This window comes from Mangifera indica, chromosome 9, assembly GCF_011075055.1.
Source record: "Mangifera indica cultivar Alphonso chromosome 9, CATAS_Mindica_2.1, whole genome shotgun sequence".
Classification (NCBI taxonomy): Eukaryota; Viridiplantae; Streptophyta; class Magnoliopsida; order Sapindales; family Anacardiaceae; genus Mangifera; species Mangifera indica.
The window spans coordinates 2,850,509-2,870,408 of NC_058145.1; the positions used below are offsets into that span (position 1 = coordinate 2,850,509).

The window sequence follows — 19,900 nt, forward strand, 5'->3', positions numbered from 1 at the left end:
CACTAATAATGTTGTCTGGTTTTAATTTTCTTCAAGGCTAAAGGTCAGCATCTATGTCATTTTCACTCCCAAAAGTCTATTATTTTGTGGCCAGAAGATTTCAATCCTTTCGCTAAAATACACATTGGCTTGGCCTTGGTTGAGTGAAGAAAACAAAAGCAACTTAAACAATATCCCATGGGCGTTTCGATCTCAATAAACAATAATTACCTTGATAATATATCTTTTATTATTAACATTATTTTATTTGATTTATCAATAATAAAAAATTCTGATAATTTTCTATTATTAATGGTAATATGACAGATAATATATGAAATTCACTTTAAATATTAAACGACTATCAAAACACTCTTGATTTTATTATAATTAAATCCTTACTTATAAATGTTTTAGAACAAAAATACTTTTATTTTCAATTAATATAATAAATAATATTTTAAAATAATTATATCTAAGAACATTTAAATAAAATAATTCCTTAATATTATTTTATTATCTCCAACTAAACACAATAATAATTTATACCTACTAATTTTTATCAAATTTTATCAAATATAGTAATAATTTATATCTAATAATCTTCAAGAGAACCTCTCACTTTTAATAATAAAAGAAGTCCTGACCAAACATACTCTAAGTGTTTACATATATTTTTCGAGTCCAATAGAATCAAGGGCGAACCTAAGTGGGGTTAATGGGTCAATTTACTTTTTTTTTTTTAACTTTAAAAAAATTTTACTATACTATATGTATAATATGATAAACCCATTAATTTTGAAAAAAATTTAATTTTATATATGTAAATTATATACCCTTTTAAATTTTATTATTTATTTAATCTTGACTCCTAAATTTTACTTATAGGTCTACCCTCAGAGAGTTGTGGGCCAAAAGTGACTTGTTTTTTCGTGGCTTTCATATTCTAAGGCAGTAACTTTAGACTTTAAAAAGAATTGCAGAAGAAGATATTTAATTGGCAATACAAAAATATATTAAACGTCGCATCATCAAGATTAGGCCAAAGGACAACTCCTCCCCCTAAGTTGAAAAGTATTAATAAAAAATTTAAATATTTACTCATAAATTAATTATTATTAAAATTTTTAGTTAATGATATAAATAAAGTTGTCATTTTATTCTTAAACCATCAAACTTAAAAAATATATATCATTTTTTTTGTTAGAAAATTAATAATTTTCTTTTATGATTAAATTTTAAAAAATTTACCCCCCCTCCCCCCATTTCTAAGTTTTATCTCCAGCCAACAAGCTTCTCAAATCCAACCAAAGATCTTCTCCGACAAAGAACAACCTTTGTTTGTTCTTTTTCGTCGTTAAGACGTGAGTCGTCCTTTGTCACATCTTTTTGACAATAAAAGACAATGTTTTTTTAATCCTTTATGTTGGTGGGTGGTCAGATTTAGAAGATAGGTGAAAATCATCGGCCATTGGTTAGAATGGTGGTGGTCGGAGAAGGGAAACAAACCCTAAAGGTGAAAACTAAATTTATCAAACTTTGATAATGAGGTGAAGTATTAGTTTTTAAATCAAGGGGGAAATGACTTAAATATTTAAAGTTTTAAGACTTATAAATAAAATGATAATTTTATTCATATTTCTAATTAAAAAATTTAACAATAATTAGTTTATGAGTGAATATTTAAAGTTTTTATCTATTATAATTATATTTTTGAAATTAAATCAAAACTTGGGTGGGAAATAGTATTTGGCCTTAAGATTAATATAATTTTCCAATAAAGTACAGCAAAAAGCTACCAATATCTGACCATTAAAGTCATCGAAAAGCAAAGCTCATTCAAGTGTGGATGTTCACATTGGAAAATTTTTTCAAAGATTCATCGGCAATAGTGGCTGAATACAATTATAATATCCTGCTGTCAGGTCCTCTCAATGCTCTGTTTACCCACCCTCACAGTCGTAGATTAGTACTTTATATATTTTCTAACCTAACAAGAAGACTTCTTTCTCTTTAGTTATCTCGATGACCTGCCATGTTTCAGTACTTTATTTATTTATTTTTGTCGAAATTACTATTTTGCATTCCTGCCTGTTCAAATTTATGATTCAAATGTATGGTTCAGATTTATAGTTTGAACCAGTGACTCATTAATAAAATGATATCGTTTAATAATTACTTAATATAATTTGAATTGAGTCACAACTCAAGTTAGAACCGAATCAAGCTATTTATCTAGTTTGTGAGTTAAATCGAATTGAACTCTCTCGATCAAGTTTGGTTGGATTTCAAAATAAGTCAAACTTTTCAATTCAAAATTGGACTAAATAAATTTGAATCGAATTAAATAAACTTTCAAATCTGAGCCAGCTTGATTTGGGTCCAATAATAAGTAGATAATCATAAAAGTCATTTCAAGTGTCCACAATATTGAAAAATCGAAAAAATAAGTCAACATCAAATTACACTTAGAAAGATATCATTTGGACTAAAATCACATTAAGCAAGATATGATAACGTAAAATCGTATTCAGAAAAGGTTGATTCAATTACTAGAATCATGCAAACCTACAATTTTGGTAGCTGAAATTGATATGGAGATGTGCAATTTAGGCCAAATTATTATCATAGACATGTGGTTTTGTGATTTAGTTTAGATCGCATCCAGAAAGGCGTGATCTAATCAAATTTGATAAGATTGCACCTCGGCTCGTGCAATTCAAATCAAATTATCAATGATCGTTTTCATGAGTAGTTTGATAATTTGCATAAGAAAAATAATTAAGGGTAAGATAATAATATGTCTACTTTATATTATACAAAGACCTTTTAGTATAAATAGAGTCAGTGTAGGATGAAAAGTGATTAATTAAGAATTTAGAGGGGTCCAAAGTCATTTTTCCACTCAAGCGTAGATGGAAAACTATCATTTGCTTTTTATTTATTTTTTATTTACATGGCATAGAAACAAGATTTCCCATCCCTTGATGATTAAGTTATGTATAATTAATTTGAAGTATTATTATAATATGATTAATAATTTTTTTATTAATAATAAAATAACAATTAATTTCATAATAACACTTTTTTTTATTACTAAAAACTTTATTTAAGACAAATCACTATTTTCGGGATTAAATTAATTATATCGAGTGAGATAAATTTTCGATTTAGTGACTAACCTTATAACCAATAAATCAAGTAAGTTAAAAGTTTAATTTTAATATATTATTAGAGAAAATTTGAACTCATATTTTTTTATATATAAGGTCTCATTTTTGGATACTCGAACTATCATTTAAAAGTAATAATATATTATCTTTGTACTTAATTTTGTGCTCGTGCATCGAATTGTCGACTGTTCATCGTCTTTAGTGTTTTTCCCCGAGTGCAAATCATGCCTCGTGGGTGCTCTTGGTCTCACGTGTTGCTTACCGATGAGATGAAATTCAATTATACCGTTGCCTCTCTCCGCCTGATGCCCTCTATAGGGTGTGCGGTGGACGTCAGACACGCTACGTGTTCCTCGTATGCCTTACTTTGTTGCGAGACTATTGAAGCCCACAAAGTTGTTGCCCGTTCTCTCGAATGAGTGTGGTTTATGAACACGAATCCAGTGGGCATAAGGTAACTACAGTTAATGAATGTGGAAATTTTGTTGCCTTCCAATAACTTCACTTTTAGTCTCTCTTGGACCCTCCACAACACACCATTCATTTCTCATTACGCTTTCTAAGTAACCTATTTCCTTTCCTACAAGTTTTCATTTTTATTGTCTTTTTCCTAATTTTGTTTTAACATATTTACGAAATTGAGAGTGTCCTTTTTAACCTTTTCCTTCTTAGAAAAAAGAAAGGTAGAATACAAAATCTCTTAAATATTGCTTGTTAAGTTAGGAAAGATGGGTGTCCTCATTTTGGATTTTTCAAAAATATTTTAAAAAGTGGATTTATATAAAATGAAAATTTTGTTAAATATGTTTTTGTGAAAATTGACATTTATACTCCCAAAAGTTAATAAAACCGATAAAATATTGAAACTTTTAGAAAAAAATGTATGAGTTTGAACTTTTGTTATATTTGTAAAACTTTAACTTATCTGATACAGTAATTATATGTTCAATTACTGTGTTTCAGATTTACTTGTTCAATTAATATGAACATTTCTGGTTAAAAATAAATAAATAAAAATAACATTTAAAATAGTATAGATTATAGAGTGAAAAAACGAATTTAGCAGGAAAAAAATGAAAAATACGTTTGGGTGAAAAATGACATTTAATATAGTATAGAGATATGTTTGAGGATTTAGATCAGAGATTGATCTAGTAGAGGGGGCAGTTTAGTCTAACTGGTGGTCAGACCAATTGATAAGTGATTAGACCAATTAACTAGATAAAAATAATATTTAAAATAATTTTATTTAATTTATCATTAAATATATGATCTGAAATATTTTAATATTAAAATAAATTTAGTTTGGTGTTATAAATGTTTAAATTGTTAGATAAAATCTTGGGTTCAATTAATAATAATTTTTTACAAATTATTTTAATTTTTTTTATGTTGACTGAGTTAAATTTGGTTGTTTACCAATTTAATTATACGGTTCAAACAATTTATTCTAATTTAAAATAATTTAATTTTTAAAATGATTTTTAAATAAATTAAAACTGTTTTAGTTAATAAATTTCAATTCAACCGATTGCACCGGTCATTTTGATCCTATTTTCAAATCTATGGTATAGAGAAAAAGGACAAATTTACCAGGGAAAAATAAAAAATATAATTTTTAGAAATAACTTAAATTTAAAATTTCCCCAGGAAGCAAGAACATGTAGGTCCCAAACTTCAACTAACCTCCTATGACTGAACACTAAATGTTAATACGCGCCAATCCCGAGAGTACGCTATTCATCAACTGAGCTTACGTGTCCTATAAACTCCGCAAATGTTCTTGCGGCAATGTTTCACTTTCACCAAATAATTCATACGCGCGTGAGACAACAAGGCACGCATGTCAGTAGATGCACGCGCGTGTTGTACAATTTCTTCTTTAGAATCGAACAAAAAGAAGAAAAGTGACCTCACATTCAACGGTGGGGGCCACGATCAAAGTTTAGGTTGTTCATATCAAATGATGATTGAGGTGGTGGAGTCCACTGGAGTCGTTTTCAAGCTGAGCTGTAGAATTATTACTGGCCGTTTGATCTATCTGTCCATGATTAGGAGCCGCGCAATTTACTCCGTGATTTGGAGCACCGAAATACCCAGACCGGTCACTCTCATGCGGCTGTACCTCCCTCCCAACTTGGCTCTCCCGCAATGATGCTGTCCTACCAACTCCATCATTTATTTTATTTTAGTTATTTTAAAAGAAATTTATCTGAAATATTATTCTAATTATTTTTTACATTATAATACTCTTCTTAAAAACTCATTTAGTGATCGAAATTTATATATATATATATATATATATATATATTATGTGATTAAATAATTTTAGATTAAAAATAAAATAATATTTAATTATATGATAATATATTATCTATGTATGTAAATTATATATCAAAAATATATATACATAATATTGTTTAGATACTTAAAATTAGATAAATATAAAATAATATTATATATACATGCTTTTAATATATAATTTGAATATATAAATAATTAATTATTATATAATTAGATATTATTTTATTTTTAATTTAAAATTATTTAATTATATAATAATATATTATTTATATATTTAATTTATGCGTTGAAAGTTAGTTGGTATAATTTTATTGATTATGGACTAATTTGGTTGGATTTTATTGATTGAGATAAAATTACCATCAATTGGCTTACTATGAAATCAGGAACCCAAGTGGGTTGAAAATGTGAAAATTCAACAATGCCCACAGTTTCAAGGATTGCCCTTCTTTAAGAAGACAAGAAAAGGGGCCCATTTTTGTCACCATATCCATTTGAATATGTGGGAAAGGCCGAAATAAGGTTATTATTGTAAATTTAATGAAAATTGCTTGTCTTCTGTGGGCAGAAGGGAAAGGGTTGGATTCATCTCCCTTCCTTTTGAAGACTTCTTTTTATATGATAAATCAATGTCAATTACAAAATGAATAAATATAAGATACTAGGCTTCACATTTATAATTTTATTAGAATAAAAATATTAAAATAATTAATGGGTTAAACTAATTTATGTTTCATAGTTAATGCATTTCATATATAGATTAGCATACTTGGGGTGGATTAGAGTCGTTGAATCCAAACATCTAAAACAGTTAATTTGAGATTAACTTGTTTGAATCGTTAGATAAACAAAAATTTGTTTAAAAAAAAATAATCCCCAATGAGACAAATTATGGGTTGAGTTAAACCAAACAATAATTTGAGATTAATTTTAAGTATTTAATTAAGTATTTAGATGATTTGTTATTATCTGATTGAATAAAAATACCTAATTAAATATTCAAAACTCTGTATACATAATATTATTCAAAATTAATAAACAATAACAAAGAGTTAATCACATGATGAAGTGACATTATGTGATTAGATGATTTTGAATTAAAAATAAAGTAATACCCAATCATATGATGATATATCTATATATCTAAATTATATAACAAAATATGTGCATATAGGATTGCTCATTATTTATATGCCAAGGGGCATGTGAGTAGTTTACATTCCTGTTTAACTAGCTATCATTTGTTTATTTTCCCATCAAACAAGTTTCATTGGCAATAATAGGCCAAAAGACTTATTTCCATCCAAGGTTAGGTGTAATCTCGAACTCATATTTTTCAACTTTTAAAAATTTAAATACCTATCCGTTACACAAATTAGGTTAAATTTTTTTATCAATAGTGGTGGTAAAAATATTATTTAATAAATAATATTAAAAATAAAATTTATTTTATTTTCACCCCTTGGTTTTTGAAAATAACAATTTTTCCCAAAAATTTAAGTTTCAAAAAATTACCTATTCCCCCTTAGTGTTTTCCATCTCTGTTATTCTTTGTTGCTTCAACAAAGATTGGCTCTGTCTCTCCCTCCTAGTGCTCTCTTTGTTGTTCATTGACATCTTCATCTTTGTTTGATTCTCAACAGATCAAAAAAATCAAGGATGAGTTTATTGTCGATTCGATCTGCTGCCCTCTCCATCACTTGTTTCATTTTGACAACCGACGATGAACAAGGTATGGTTGAGAAGTCTCCCAATTGTGGTCGAAGACAAATGAGATTCTTAGACCTTCGACTGATATTCGTTTTTTTCCTATGAGATTCAATCGATTTTGTTAGTCTTTCTATCATTGGGAGTGACAACGCATGTTAGAGAAAGGTAACCAGTCTCGAAAAGGTTGTTATAGTGGATTTAGTTGCTGAAAAATGGAATGGTTTTTGAGTTAACTCTTGCAGGGGGAAATTACTATTTTTCAAACTTTTGGTGAAAGAAAATTGTTAGATTTTCAAACTGAGAGGGAAAATATGATAAAAATTTAATTTTTTAAATTTTGTTATTAAATGATGGTTTTGTTCTTAACTTTAACTGATAATTTTGACAAAATTTTGTTTATAAGTAGGAGTTTAAGTTTTTGAAAATTAGAAGGTATGAGTTGGGATTACATCAAACCTTGGGTGTGAACAAGTCTTTTGGCTGCAATAATAAATGTTTAATGGGAAAAGTTATATGCTTCTTGTCCACTTATGTTTCATAAATCTATGTCATGTTTTCTCCTTGTGTCATGTCTCTTTCTAAAAGTAAACCCTAAATTTAAAGTAAACTTGAATATTAAAGGGTTAATGTAGGTTGAATTCCATTAATTTTTCCTTTTTATTTTGTTTATTTAGGGTTTGCATGCTTTTAATAGATAAAGTTAATGTTGAAAATTACACCAATGAGAAATATACCAAATTATGAGTGTTGTTTAGTGAAAGGAATTAAAAACACAAACATTTTGATAAAAAAAGTGAAGTTTAATTTTAAAAATTGTTCGTTCTGATACCCAAAAGTTTAGGTCGACCATTATGTTTTTAGGATTTGAGTTTACAATTTGACAGTATAATAGTATAATGAAAAAAAAGTGTCATCTTAAAGTCTCTATAATATTTAATTTGTAGGACAAGAGACAAAGTTACAAGTATAATTACAACATAAGTGTGATATGATGAAAGAAATTAGAAGTAGTGAAATTGTGACAAGGAGGGTGATGTTCTTAAGGTGGCCGCTTTCAAAAGCCTACATCAAACGCTGTGTTATTAATATTTAAGTTTACAATTTGACAACAAAACATAATGGAATGTAAGGGTTAGCGAAACTTGTGAAGTAATAGAATTTTCAAAAAGAAAATTTGAGTTTAAGTCTCTGTCATACTTATCAAATTTTGATTTATCTAAAATATTAAAAAAAAACTAAGTAACTACAGTTCTAATATAACTAACATTCATCTCTTGGGTAATAAAATAAATATACTTTTTACGACAATGAGATAAACATGGATTCGAGTTAAACCCAAACAAAAATAACTCAATCAATCACAATTTATTTGGATTGGCCGTTCAGTGACATTATTGAAGAAAAAAAGTTAGTAAAAAAGAAAAAAATCATCGACAAGACAACTTTAATGTTATAATATGAATTCGATGTTAATCTTAAATCAAATCATAAAACTTAAATTTAAATTTAAATTTAACTTATTTAAATTAAACAATAATCGATCGTACATACACGAAGGCACATGCAATGACACAAGTGAAATTCCGAAACTTTCTTTTTTTTTAAACGACGAATTTTTATTTTCAATAAAACTATATGTACCCACTTTGAGTATATAAATATATACACATTTATATGTGTCATCATGTGATTGGATGATTTTGAATTAAGAATAAAACAATAACCAATCATTTAATGACACATATGAGTGTGTGTATATTTATATACCCAAAATGAGTATACATAGTATTACTCTTTTATTTTAAACTAAACTAAAACTACGTCATCATTATGGCAAACAAATTCGAACGCGTGCTCTTATTGGTGCGGTGCCTACTTTTACCTATCTAAGCTACCAATTGGAGGCTGAATTACGAAACTAACCCTTCCAACTTTTTCCCGCGCATCAGAAACAAGTGAAAGTTTTGATGAGATGAGGACGGCCAGCATGATGATATGCCCCTGACTTCCTCTCTGACTCGTAGGCCCCACCCGCTTCCCCTCTTCGCCTCTTCACTTTAAAAATCTATCTGTCCTCCATTACCCGCAAATCAATGCTCCTCAAATCTAATTAATTTTTTCAAGAATTCAAAATATTATTAATCTAATTCCCTCTCCCTATATATAGCCTCATTGCCCTATCGCCACACTGGTGGTCTTACTTTACCATTTCAAACAAACACACCCACTTTACTAAAATGTCACCGCTTACGGTGCTCCTCACCCTCACAGTCACCGTAGTTACCCTACTCCTCAGTGTCTCTCCCTCCGCCGCCTGGCGCCCGTGGCCCAGCACCAAATACAACACCTCCGATTTCATCTACGGTAACTCTAAAAAATACGAGGGCTCTTCCGAGTTCGTACACATGAAATACCACATGGGGCCTGTCCTTAGTGCCAACATCACCGTACACACTATATGGTACGGCACGTGGCAGAAGACTCAGAAGAAGATCATCCGTGAGTTCATCAGCTCAATCTCCGCCGTTAACGCTAAGCATCCATCGGTTGCCGGCTGGTGGAAGACGGTGCAGCTTTACACTGACCAAACCGGGAAAAATATTTCCAGTACGGTACTTTTGGGCCGGGAGAAAAACGATCGTTTTTACTCCCACGGCAAGAGACTCACGCGCTTGTCCATTCAGTCCGTGATTAAAAGCCACGTCACGGCTAAATCAAATCCGTTACCGATAAATCCCAAGAGCGGGCTCTACCTTTTGCTCACATCGGATGACGTGTACGTCCAGGATTTCTGCGGGCAAGTGTGTGGGTTCCACTACTTCACTTTCCCATCAATTGTGGGTTACACTTTACCGTACGCATGGGTTGGCAACTCAGCGAAGTTTTGCCCAGGGGTGTGCGCCTACCCCTTCGCTGTACCGGATTATATCCCCGGATTAAAGCCGGCGAAGTCACCAAACGGCGACGTAGGAGTTGACGGAATGATAAGCGTAATTGGTCACGAGATTGCTGAGCTGGCAACGAACCCATTAATCAACGCTTGGTATGCAGGACCCGACCCGGTTGCTCCGGTGGAGATAGCTGATTTGTGTGAGGGTATTTATGGAACCGGAGGGGGTGGGTCGTACACGGGACAATTATTGGACGGCGAAGATGGTGCCACGTACAACATGAATGGAATCAGGCGGAGGTACTTGCTTCAGTGGGTTTGGAGCAACGTGGTAAATTATTGTACTGGACCTAATGCACTTGATCAGTAATTTCGAGGTTTTGCTGGGGGTTTCTGGTAATTTAGATATTTGGATTTTTGTTTTTGGTTTATGGATGCTTATGGATAATTAGTTAAGGTAGTTAAAGTTTGTTAATTACATGTAATAATAATTATTGATATACTTATTTTTGCATACAAATTATATGCCGTTATTTCCCGCCTTATTAAGCCTTAAGGTCACAACCTTCGTTTAGATATTTTCAAGATATTTTGAAGAAAATATTTGGCAAAAACACCATTTCATGCCCAAGGTTTGCTCAATTAACAAATTTATATAATTAAATTTTAAAAATCTAAATATCTATTTATCATTCATTTTTATTAGTGTAAATAAATTATTGGTTTACCTTTTTTTAATTAACATTTTTATAAATTAATATATATTTAAATTACATATTTATAACTGAATGTATAAAATAAATATTTATATCAAAAATAAAATTCAATTAATACAATTAAGGTAAATTTATCAAATTAATTTACCATTTTACTTTATTATTTTTACATTACATTAATTTCAGCTAAAAAATCATTCATCAATTCAACAATAAAAATTTGAAAAAATATTAATTTTATATATTTAAATAATAAGATATAAAATACGTAATATAATTTAAAGAAGAATTTAAAAATATTAATTATTTTATTTAAAGATATTTTTGTTATATATTGGACTACGATTCCACTGATTATATGTCAGTTTTACATTTATTAACATAATTTAAACAAATTTATATCATCAATTTGGAATTATTAATTTTTATTGTTGTTATAATATTAGATAATATGTTGTATTAAATACGTTTTAATACTAATTTTAAATTATAACTAATTTTAAATAAGGCTTTTTTAATTATAACTAATTTTAAATTGTATTATTGAATACTGAGTACAATGATTATTGTGTCCCTACTTATATTTGATTTTATTAGCGAAGCACTTCACGGTTGAGTTTTTAATTTTTAAAACTTAATGGGTGAAAAATTGCCATTTTAACAAAGCTAGGGTGAGAAATACTCTTTCTGCCTTTTATTTATTTATTTTCCCTTTTCTTTTTAAATAATATGATATATATATATATATATATATATATATATATATATATATATATATATATATATATATATATATATCTTCAGTTTGGCTTTCACTAAATTTATAATTCAATAAAATTATATATATCTATTTTAAGTATATAAATAAATATATATTTAATGTGTATCATTATATAATTAATTGATTTTTAATTAATAATAAAATAATATCTTATCATATAATAAAATATATAAATATATATTTATTTATATACTCAAAATAAATATATATAATATTATTCTTTCAATTCACGGAAACAAAAAAAATAATAATGATAATAATAAAGCGCATTAGTTGACCAGTTGAGCTGGCTCTCACCTATTCAGGCTGCAGTGGTGCTTTAGCTAGAAAACCAAGTTATAAATTTGAATCCACTTGAATATGAAATAACATTGCGAAAATGCAATAAAATATTAATAAAAATATATGTATAATTTATATATATAATTATATATATATAAATTATAATAAATTATAATATAATTGAGTGTTATTTTATTTTTAATTTTTTATTATTCAATTATATAATGATACATTATTATTTATATATAAAATTGTGTACATATCATTACTTATAAAATATATAAGCCAAAAGACTATGACTCACCCAAGGATTATTGGAACGATATATTCTTATCTTTTAAGTTTTAAAAAATTAGATTTTTCCCGGACATTTATTTTCTTAAGTGAATTTTTCTATGCGATTTTTTGTTTAATATTATATATATTTAGAAATGAGTTATAATTTTTTAAAATGTTAGAAGTGTTAAATAAAAAGTTTTAAATGGTTTTGAAAATTGAAAAAAAGTTTAGAGGTGTTTTTGAAATTTTTAAAATTTCATTATGCTCTTTAATAGTTTTGAAAATGACAATTATACTCTAAAAAAGGAAACAACATATAATATTTTAAGATTAGTTAGAATTTTGATTTTTTTTAAGGGTGTCAATAATAAATTTTAAATTAATAAAAATATATTGGTATTTTAATATTAAATATTAAATATTAAATATTAATGGTAGTTTTATAATCTTAATAGAAGAAAAAATAGTAATTTAAAAAAAAAACAAACGTAATTTACTAACAAAAGTGGATGATGGGTGAAAATTTAGTTTTTTGAAACTTAAAACTAGAGATTATCATTTCATTAAACCTTAGGTGAAAAATAGTCATTTGGCCAAATACATATTTAGAGAATTGTTATGTATATATATATTTTATATACAGTTTAAATATATAAATGATGTATTATCATATGATTATATATGATTATATTTTATTATAAAATTATCTAATTATATAAAAATATATTATTTATATGACTAAATTATATATTAAAAATATATGTTTGGGTTGAATTTTGGTACTCACTGTTGAATTGTCATACTCAAGAGCCTTACAAGTCGTTAGGTGATTGGCAGCGGCGGAAAAAAGCAGTGGCGCCGCCGAATGCATGATTTTGGGTTTTGACCAAGAAGCAAATCATGTGAATAATCCTATAAATCTAAGTCTAGATCTATGCCCCATTTTACAAGCTTATTGTGTCTTCAAGATTCTCTCTTGGACTCCAAGGCAAAAGGCAATCTTAGGAAGAAGAAAATTGTGATTTGTAAAAATTAAACGTGTAATTTAACAACATGTTGAAAACAGGTTTATGATTAAAGTGAAAACAGTGTTCAATTCGTCATTAGCCAAGGTCTTTTCTTTTGTCATCGTATTTTGTCGATAATGGATGAGAGAGAAAGATAGAATGAAGATGGTCTCAAATAAAATCCGAATATAATTTTTTAAACATTTAGGTGAAAGAATATTGTAAATTGACAATTTTACCATTATAACTAATAGAAAAATTTAACAGAAATTAGAGAATGAATTCACATTTGGATTTTTGAAACCTCGTGTATAAGTATTTATAAATAAATTAAACTTTGGGTGAAAATAAGTCTTTTGGTCGAGAAAGAAAGATACAAAGGGCTGGAAGATATGAGCATACAAGGTTGTTTTAGAAAGTCAAATCTCACCTGTTATTTCTTTCCCGTTAGCAAATTTCGTTAAGTGAAAGGGTTAGTATGTTATTTTGAATATATTTTTCTACTTTCTCTTTTGTTTTTTAAAATTCTTTTTATTTTTCTTTTCTTGTTATTTATTCTATTTTCTTGTTCAAAAGTATAAGGGGTAAATTGTAATTAAAGTTAACATTCTAGTCCCTCGATAGTTTCAAAAATAATAGTTACATCCTTAAAAAACTTACCAAAATGTAATATTTTAAAGTTATTAAAAATTTGATATTTTTAACATTCTAAGTGATAAAAAATCTAAATTAGTAAAAATATATTAATAATTTGACATTTATATTAAGTATTAATTACGGTTTTATAATTTTTATAAAAGGCCAAAACAGTTATTTCCAAGAAAACTTAACAGTTTTATTATTAAAAATAGATGATGGATAGAATTTTGATTGTTTTTTTTTTAGACAGAAATGGTGGAAATTTGTCGTTTTATCAAACCTTGGGTGGGAAATGGCCATTTGGCCTAGTTAAAATATGTTTTTGAGGGAAATTCTTGAAATCTTTGTCAACACCAGAGACACCCTAATCAAAATTTAATGACCAGAAATTGAAACAGATAATTGCCTACAGAAGGGAAAAAATCCATGTTGCCAAAAACTGAGCAGTATCTTAGCTAATGAAGTTTGTGCAGTTGGACAGTCTAATTTAAAGGTTAATATTGGTGGCCTTGCATCAATGCATTTGCAATTTATCAATAATTGTTCTTCCCATAGATTATGTAGCATTTTCATTAGTAGATTTTAATATTGCAGAGCTTTGAAGAAGGCTGCCATGCCAGAAAACAGATAAACAAGTACATTCCACAGAGAAAGAAAAGAGAAGAAGTGAAGTCTATTTGGTCCAAGGTAATGAAAATTGCAGTAAAATTTAAGCACACAAATTAGAGAATTTCATGACTTACCTACTTCACAAAAAGCAGCTAAATGGAAAAAGTATATGTTCTATTTTCATTGGAAGAAAAAAGATTTCTCTCGAACAAAGCTTCAGTAAACAGATATACCTTAGTAATTACAACATATCACAAAGGGGTGAAGATGTACAGAAAAAATGTTGCCCCAATATGCATCATTTTACTGCGCAGTGATTGGCTCGGTTCTGGTGAAATTGAAGAAGCCACTGCACAAAATTTCACCACAGTCAAATTGAACTGCCTTTCTTTGTACCATAATGTAGGAGAAAACAATTTTTATCACAGAATTATAAGTGAATAACCTAAAAGTCCCTGAGTTTACTTACAACTGAAACTATCGGCCTTCATCTGTGATTCATTTTTGGTCTTTGGCTTTCTCATTTTGCAGGTACTTAAGCCCTCCATATGCAACTGTCCCAGCAACAAACAAGACGACTGTTGGAGTGAAAGTTGGGTACAGATACTTCACAAAGAATTTATCTAACTCTTCTGGTAGGAAGCCTGTACAATGAAACAGCCATATTACAATCTGGAAGCAACATAAAATCACGATTAAGATCCAATTTCAGATCATTTCTATATTTTCCTGTTAATTGTGGAAGTAGCATATAAATCATGATAATGTACCTTCAGCCCCCTGTTATGGAACATAGAATCTTTGGTATATTGTTACATAGAAAAGGAACAAATCTTTTCTAAAACAAAATGTTAAGAAGAAATTAAACGCTTAATTAAAGAGATGAGTGAAGCAACCAATTGATACTGTTTCCATAAATAATTGGAGACCATAAAAGATCATCAGAGACTTCCCTTCAAGATTAAAAATTTCATCAGAGACATCCTAGGCAAGTCGTCTCAGCCTACTGAGTACTGACAATTGTGCATTTAACTGTGCCAAACTCGAGGGAGGTGGTTAAATTTACCTCATATCTTATGTAACACTACTCTTTCTAAGCAATCTGAAACCCATCTGGAAGCATACTGTTGAAAAACTATATGTTCGTTCAACTTGCAATACACATATGAAGACTCATCATTACTACTGTTTAAGTTCTTAAAATGAAACTATTAATGAGGCCACAGGGAAATATGTGACTGTACGTATTTCTTTTTAGAGGATTTGTGGAATTTACAGAACATCTGGTTTATAAGGTCATCCTCAGGTTTGTCAGACTGAAACACGAAGACAAGAATAATTAGTTACATTAGTAGTGTTCGTAGGGAATATGCTAGAAGTAGTTATTTTCCCAGACTTTCAGCTATCAGTAAGAAAATACATTACTAAAACTTCTAGCAGTAGAACCTCCTATCAGAGGCTTAAACTTTTAGAACATGCAAGAGGAGGCCATCCACATTTAACAAGGCAAGCAAGTTTCCTCATATCCCCTGAATTTGTTATTGTGATGTTAAAATGTGAAGCCACTTTCACATGGCTTGCATGCAAACTTTGACAAAAATTTTACCAGCATGCATGGAAATTGATTGGCCTATAATTTTTTAACAAAGAACATAGGCAAGATAATTAATTGGCCTGCAAACTTTGGCACTAAAGATTAAGATTTGGATAGTGAAACAAATCGTAAAAGTAATTGATTTGAGTAGAAATCATTGGTGGGCTTTTAATTTAATAAAATTGTATGTTGGGTTCATCAAATTTCCTAACATGCGAGCAAAAGCTGCAATTTCTCAGATCACTTAACTGCAATTTCAACTAGCACTGCCATACACAAAATCAGATCATTCAATGTCACCGATTATATCCAGAGTTAAACACCAACATTTAACAAATTAAGGAAACCTGAATATACCTGAGGCAGCAAGAGTAATGCCCTGAAGAAGAATAACCCCACCCATTCCCAACCAAGTAAGAAGAAAAGCGCTCTCATTCTTCATCATTTCTTTAGCTTTAGCCTCCTCTTCTTGGCTTACAAATTCGGGTTTCTGAACTGGAGCCCTCCTAATAACCGAGGCGTTCTCTCTTTTGCCCTTGGCTTTCCTTTTCTTAGTGACAGAAGTGGGCGTAGGATTCCCAGAAGTGGAAGACGAGGAGCCAAAGCCTTGGCCAGGTGAAACGGATTTTGGTTTCTTGGGTGAGTCTTGAGTAGACTCAGTGTCGATTGGGGTTTTCTGAGATTTGACGAATGTGAATTCAGATTTGGTTTTAGAAAGAAGGAGACGATTATGATGATGAGAGGGTTTGGTTGTGGTAAAAGACGATAGAGGGTGGAATTGGAGCTGTAGCGCCATTTTCAGTTAAGTTGGTTATCGTGATTTTGTGTCAGTTTATCTCTTCGTCTGGAATCTTGCTCTGCGCGTTCATTGGTTAAGATCTTATTACAAATATGAGCTGTCTATTCATGTTATCCAAGTAAGAGGTTATTGCTTACTGTACAGTGATTTTTTCTGGATGTGGGTCTTGCTATGCTAGAGGGTCTATGGACCATCTATCGGGCTTGCGACATCGCCTAGAGCCTTTTATGTCATGCTTTCCCGGACTCCTAATAGGTTGTTCCATCACATAATTTTTTTTTTTAAATTTTTGAAAAAATTTCGAATTTATTATTTATAATCATTTTCGAATTAAGCAAAATAGAGACATTATTTTAATAGACGTTGAAAAAAGCACAACTATTTTACAAAAAGACAAACACCCCATAGAATCTGGTGTGGGGTATGCGCCTTTATGTTCTGCTTTTTTTGTTGTTGGTATGGCGACATGAGCTCTCTTGGGTTTGGGTGTTGAGCCATCTATTTCTTCTAACTCGGGAGGTTCTTCCTTTCCTATTGGGAAAGGCGCCTCTGGCTCTCCCGATAAATCAGCTAATTGGAAATCTTTATTTAGTGATGATAAAGTGAGTGCTCCTTTAAGTTTTATGCTCATATTCGGAGATGGGCTCTTAACTTGAGTTTATCCCAAAGTTCGTTAAAGAAATTTCTAATGTGGGTGAAGATGTATGAAGTTCCATTAGAATATTTGAGTCCTAAAGGATTAAGCTACGTTGCTAGTTACTTAGAATTCCTTAGCATTTGGACAAGTACACTCAAAAAGCCTTACCATTTGCAAGAGGTAGGCTATGCCAAGGTTTGCATCAAATTTGATGTGGAAATAGGACACCTTGATGAATTTGACTTAATTTTTCCAAATGGTAAAGTAATAGTAGAATATCTATGGAAGCCTACCTCTTGCCAATGGTGTAAAACATTTAGGCATGTCAATCACTTGCATAACTATTCCTTAAAACAAGTTATTGATGTACGTGTCCAATTCAAAGATGATACAAATAAAACAAAACACCTTCAGTGAATTTCATTGGATTAGAAGAATCCAAATAAAAAATCGACCAAGAGCATATCAAAACCACAATTTTGGTTAGTAGAATAGTCTCTAATGAGATCCTAAGATTAATTTTGTCAAAAATATACCTTTGGATTCAATTTATTAGACTAAAATAATGTTTTAAAACTAAGATCTATTAGTATCCATGCATGGTCCTAATAAAATTAATTCAGGACATCTTGAAACATATATAAAATTTTTATTTATTTTAAGAAATCTGAGATGTTGAAATAATTCTTGATTTGAATATGCCTACAAGACATGCTGGTAGATGTTGAAAATTACAACAATCTAATTATGAAAGAATAGAAATTAACAACTTATAATACATTAGTAACATTATTTATGACACAAATTTTGGTACATCTCATCAATCTACCATGCAAATCAATATAAGGATTTCAACCATTTTGCATAATCAAAATGAAGTTTCTCTTATGATATTTCCTCATGTTGGTCTGTTAATTCTGATTGCAGACCAGTTCTTTTTCTTTATTCATTTTATTTCTTTGTTGAATAAGTCTGCTGATTGTTATAATTTTCAAGAGCTGATTCCTATTCTTTGGGCATGATAAAACTAGTGGCTAGTTTCCAGGCACGTTAAGGATATAGCCAAATTTTAGGACTTAGTTGCTTCTTTTCTACTGTTCTCGTTGGTAATTATGCCTATAAAAAGGCAACGTTCAGAAATTAATTGATTGTCTGTTCTTGTATTGCTGTAAGTAATAAAATACTCTTTCTGCTCTGTTCTTCTTCTCCTGCATCATTCTTACTACCAGATTTTTGTTGCCATATTTTTTTAACATTAGTGGTATCAGAGCAGGTTCAATGAATAACTCACCTCCAATTTCAATTCCTGTCTTGGATGGGAAAAATTATAACCGATGGAACATTCAACTGAGGGTGTTGTTTGATTACCATGAATTGCTAGATGTCGTGGAAAATGGCGTACCTACTCAAGTAGAAAATGGAACTGATGCACAGAAAAATGTCCACCGTGAGATCAAGAAGAAGGACAAAAAGACATTATATTTCATCCATCAAGGGGTGAATGATGAAGTTTTTGAGAAGATTGCAGGAGCAACCACATCAAAGCAAGCCTGGGATATCTTGATGACATCATACAAAGGTGTTGAGAGAGTTAAAAAGGTAAGACTTCAAACTTTAAGACGTCAATATGAGCTTTTGCAAATGGAGTCTTCTGAAACTATTGGTAATTATATTGGTCAAGTTCTTGCTTTGACAAACCAAATGAACATATATGGAGAAGCGTGCACAGAGCAAGCAAAAGTGGAGAAAATCTTGAGGTCATTGAACTCTAGTTTTGAGTATGTCGTGGTGGCAATTGAAGAAGCTCATGATCTGTCCTTAATGACCGTCGATGAGGTATCTGGCACCCTACAAGCTCATGAACAACGGATGAATGAGAAAAAATTGAGAGATCGATTGAGCAAGCCTTTCACAGCCAAGTCTTTATCAAAGCTTATCAAAGTGGTGAAACAAGCCAGAAGAATAGTAGTTCTCGCAGTAGAGGACGGGACGCGGTGGCTATCATTTCAACAGAGGTCATGGTGGTCATAACAACAATTATGGAGTACCTAGAGGCAATGACAAGGAAAAATCAAACAGTAGCCATCAACAAAATTCAAGAAGTCATGGTCGTGGACGAGGTAGAGAAAGGTATGACAAATCCAATATTGTATGTTATTCTTGTCATAGACGTGGCCATTATTCAAGTGAATGCAAATATAAGGAGACTACTCGGAAGGCTCACTATGCACAAGAAGATGATGATGACGATAGCCATACTCTATTGATGGTTACTGCAGCTAGCGAAGTACCAAATTACCACACATGATTCCTTGACACAGGGTGTACCAATCATATGTGTGACAAAAAAGAGTTATTTGCTAATCTTGATGAGTCATTTCGTACTACAGTCAAATTTGTCGATGACAACACTATACCAATAACAGGAAAAGAGCAAATTCTTATTAGCTTAAAGAATGGAGATCATACGTATATTTCTGATGTTTTTTATGTGCCAGGTA

General features: G+C 30.2%; 3 protein-coding genes across 4 annotated transcripts; 2 read left to right on the top strand and 1 right to left on the bottom strand.

Moving 5' to 3' along the window:
- The first annotated feature begins 9,265 nt into the window (after positions 1-9,265).
- On the top strand, positions 9,266-10,576 carry LOC123226551 (protein EXORDIUM-like 3). Its single transcript, XM_044651083.1, has one exon. It carries the CDS (start codon positions 9,404-9,406, stop codon positions 10,424-10,426), a length of 1,023 nt encoding a protein of 340 aa, XP_044507018.1. The 5' UTR covers positions 9,266-9,403; the 3' UTR covers positions 10,427-10,576.
- Positions 10,577-14,436: 3,860 nt separating this feature from the next.
- Positions 14,437-16,841, bottom strand: LOC123225170 (protein LPA2-like). Of its 2 annotated transcripts, none has more exons than XM_044649051.1 (3): positions 16,321-16,840; positions 14,839-15,013; positions 14,437-14,718 (listed from the first exon to the last, which is right to left on the bottom strand). In XM_044649051.1, the coding sequence occupies exons 1-2, from the start codon at positions 16,757-16,759 to the stop codon at positions 14,868-14,870; spliced, it is 585 nt and encodes a 194-aa protein (XP_044504986.1). In that variant the 5' UTR covers positions 16,760-16,840; the 3' UTR covers positions 14,437-14,718; positions 14,839-14,867. The 2 variants fall into 2 exon arrangements, 1 of the variants encoding a protein (XP_044504986.1); XR_006504108.1 differs by having other exon boundaries at positions 14,815-15,013; positions 16,321-16,841.
- Positions 16,842-18,677: 1,836 nt separating this feature from the next.
- LOC123225676 lies at positions 18,678-19,430 on the top strand. The gene has a single exon (XM_044649785.1). The coding sequence runs from the start codon at positions 18,678-18,680 to the stop codon at positions 19,428-19,430; it is 753 nt and encodes a 250-aa protein (XP_044505720.1).
- Positions 19,431-19,900: the final 470 nt, after the last annotated feature.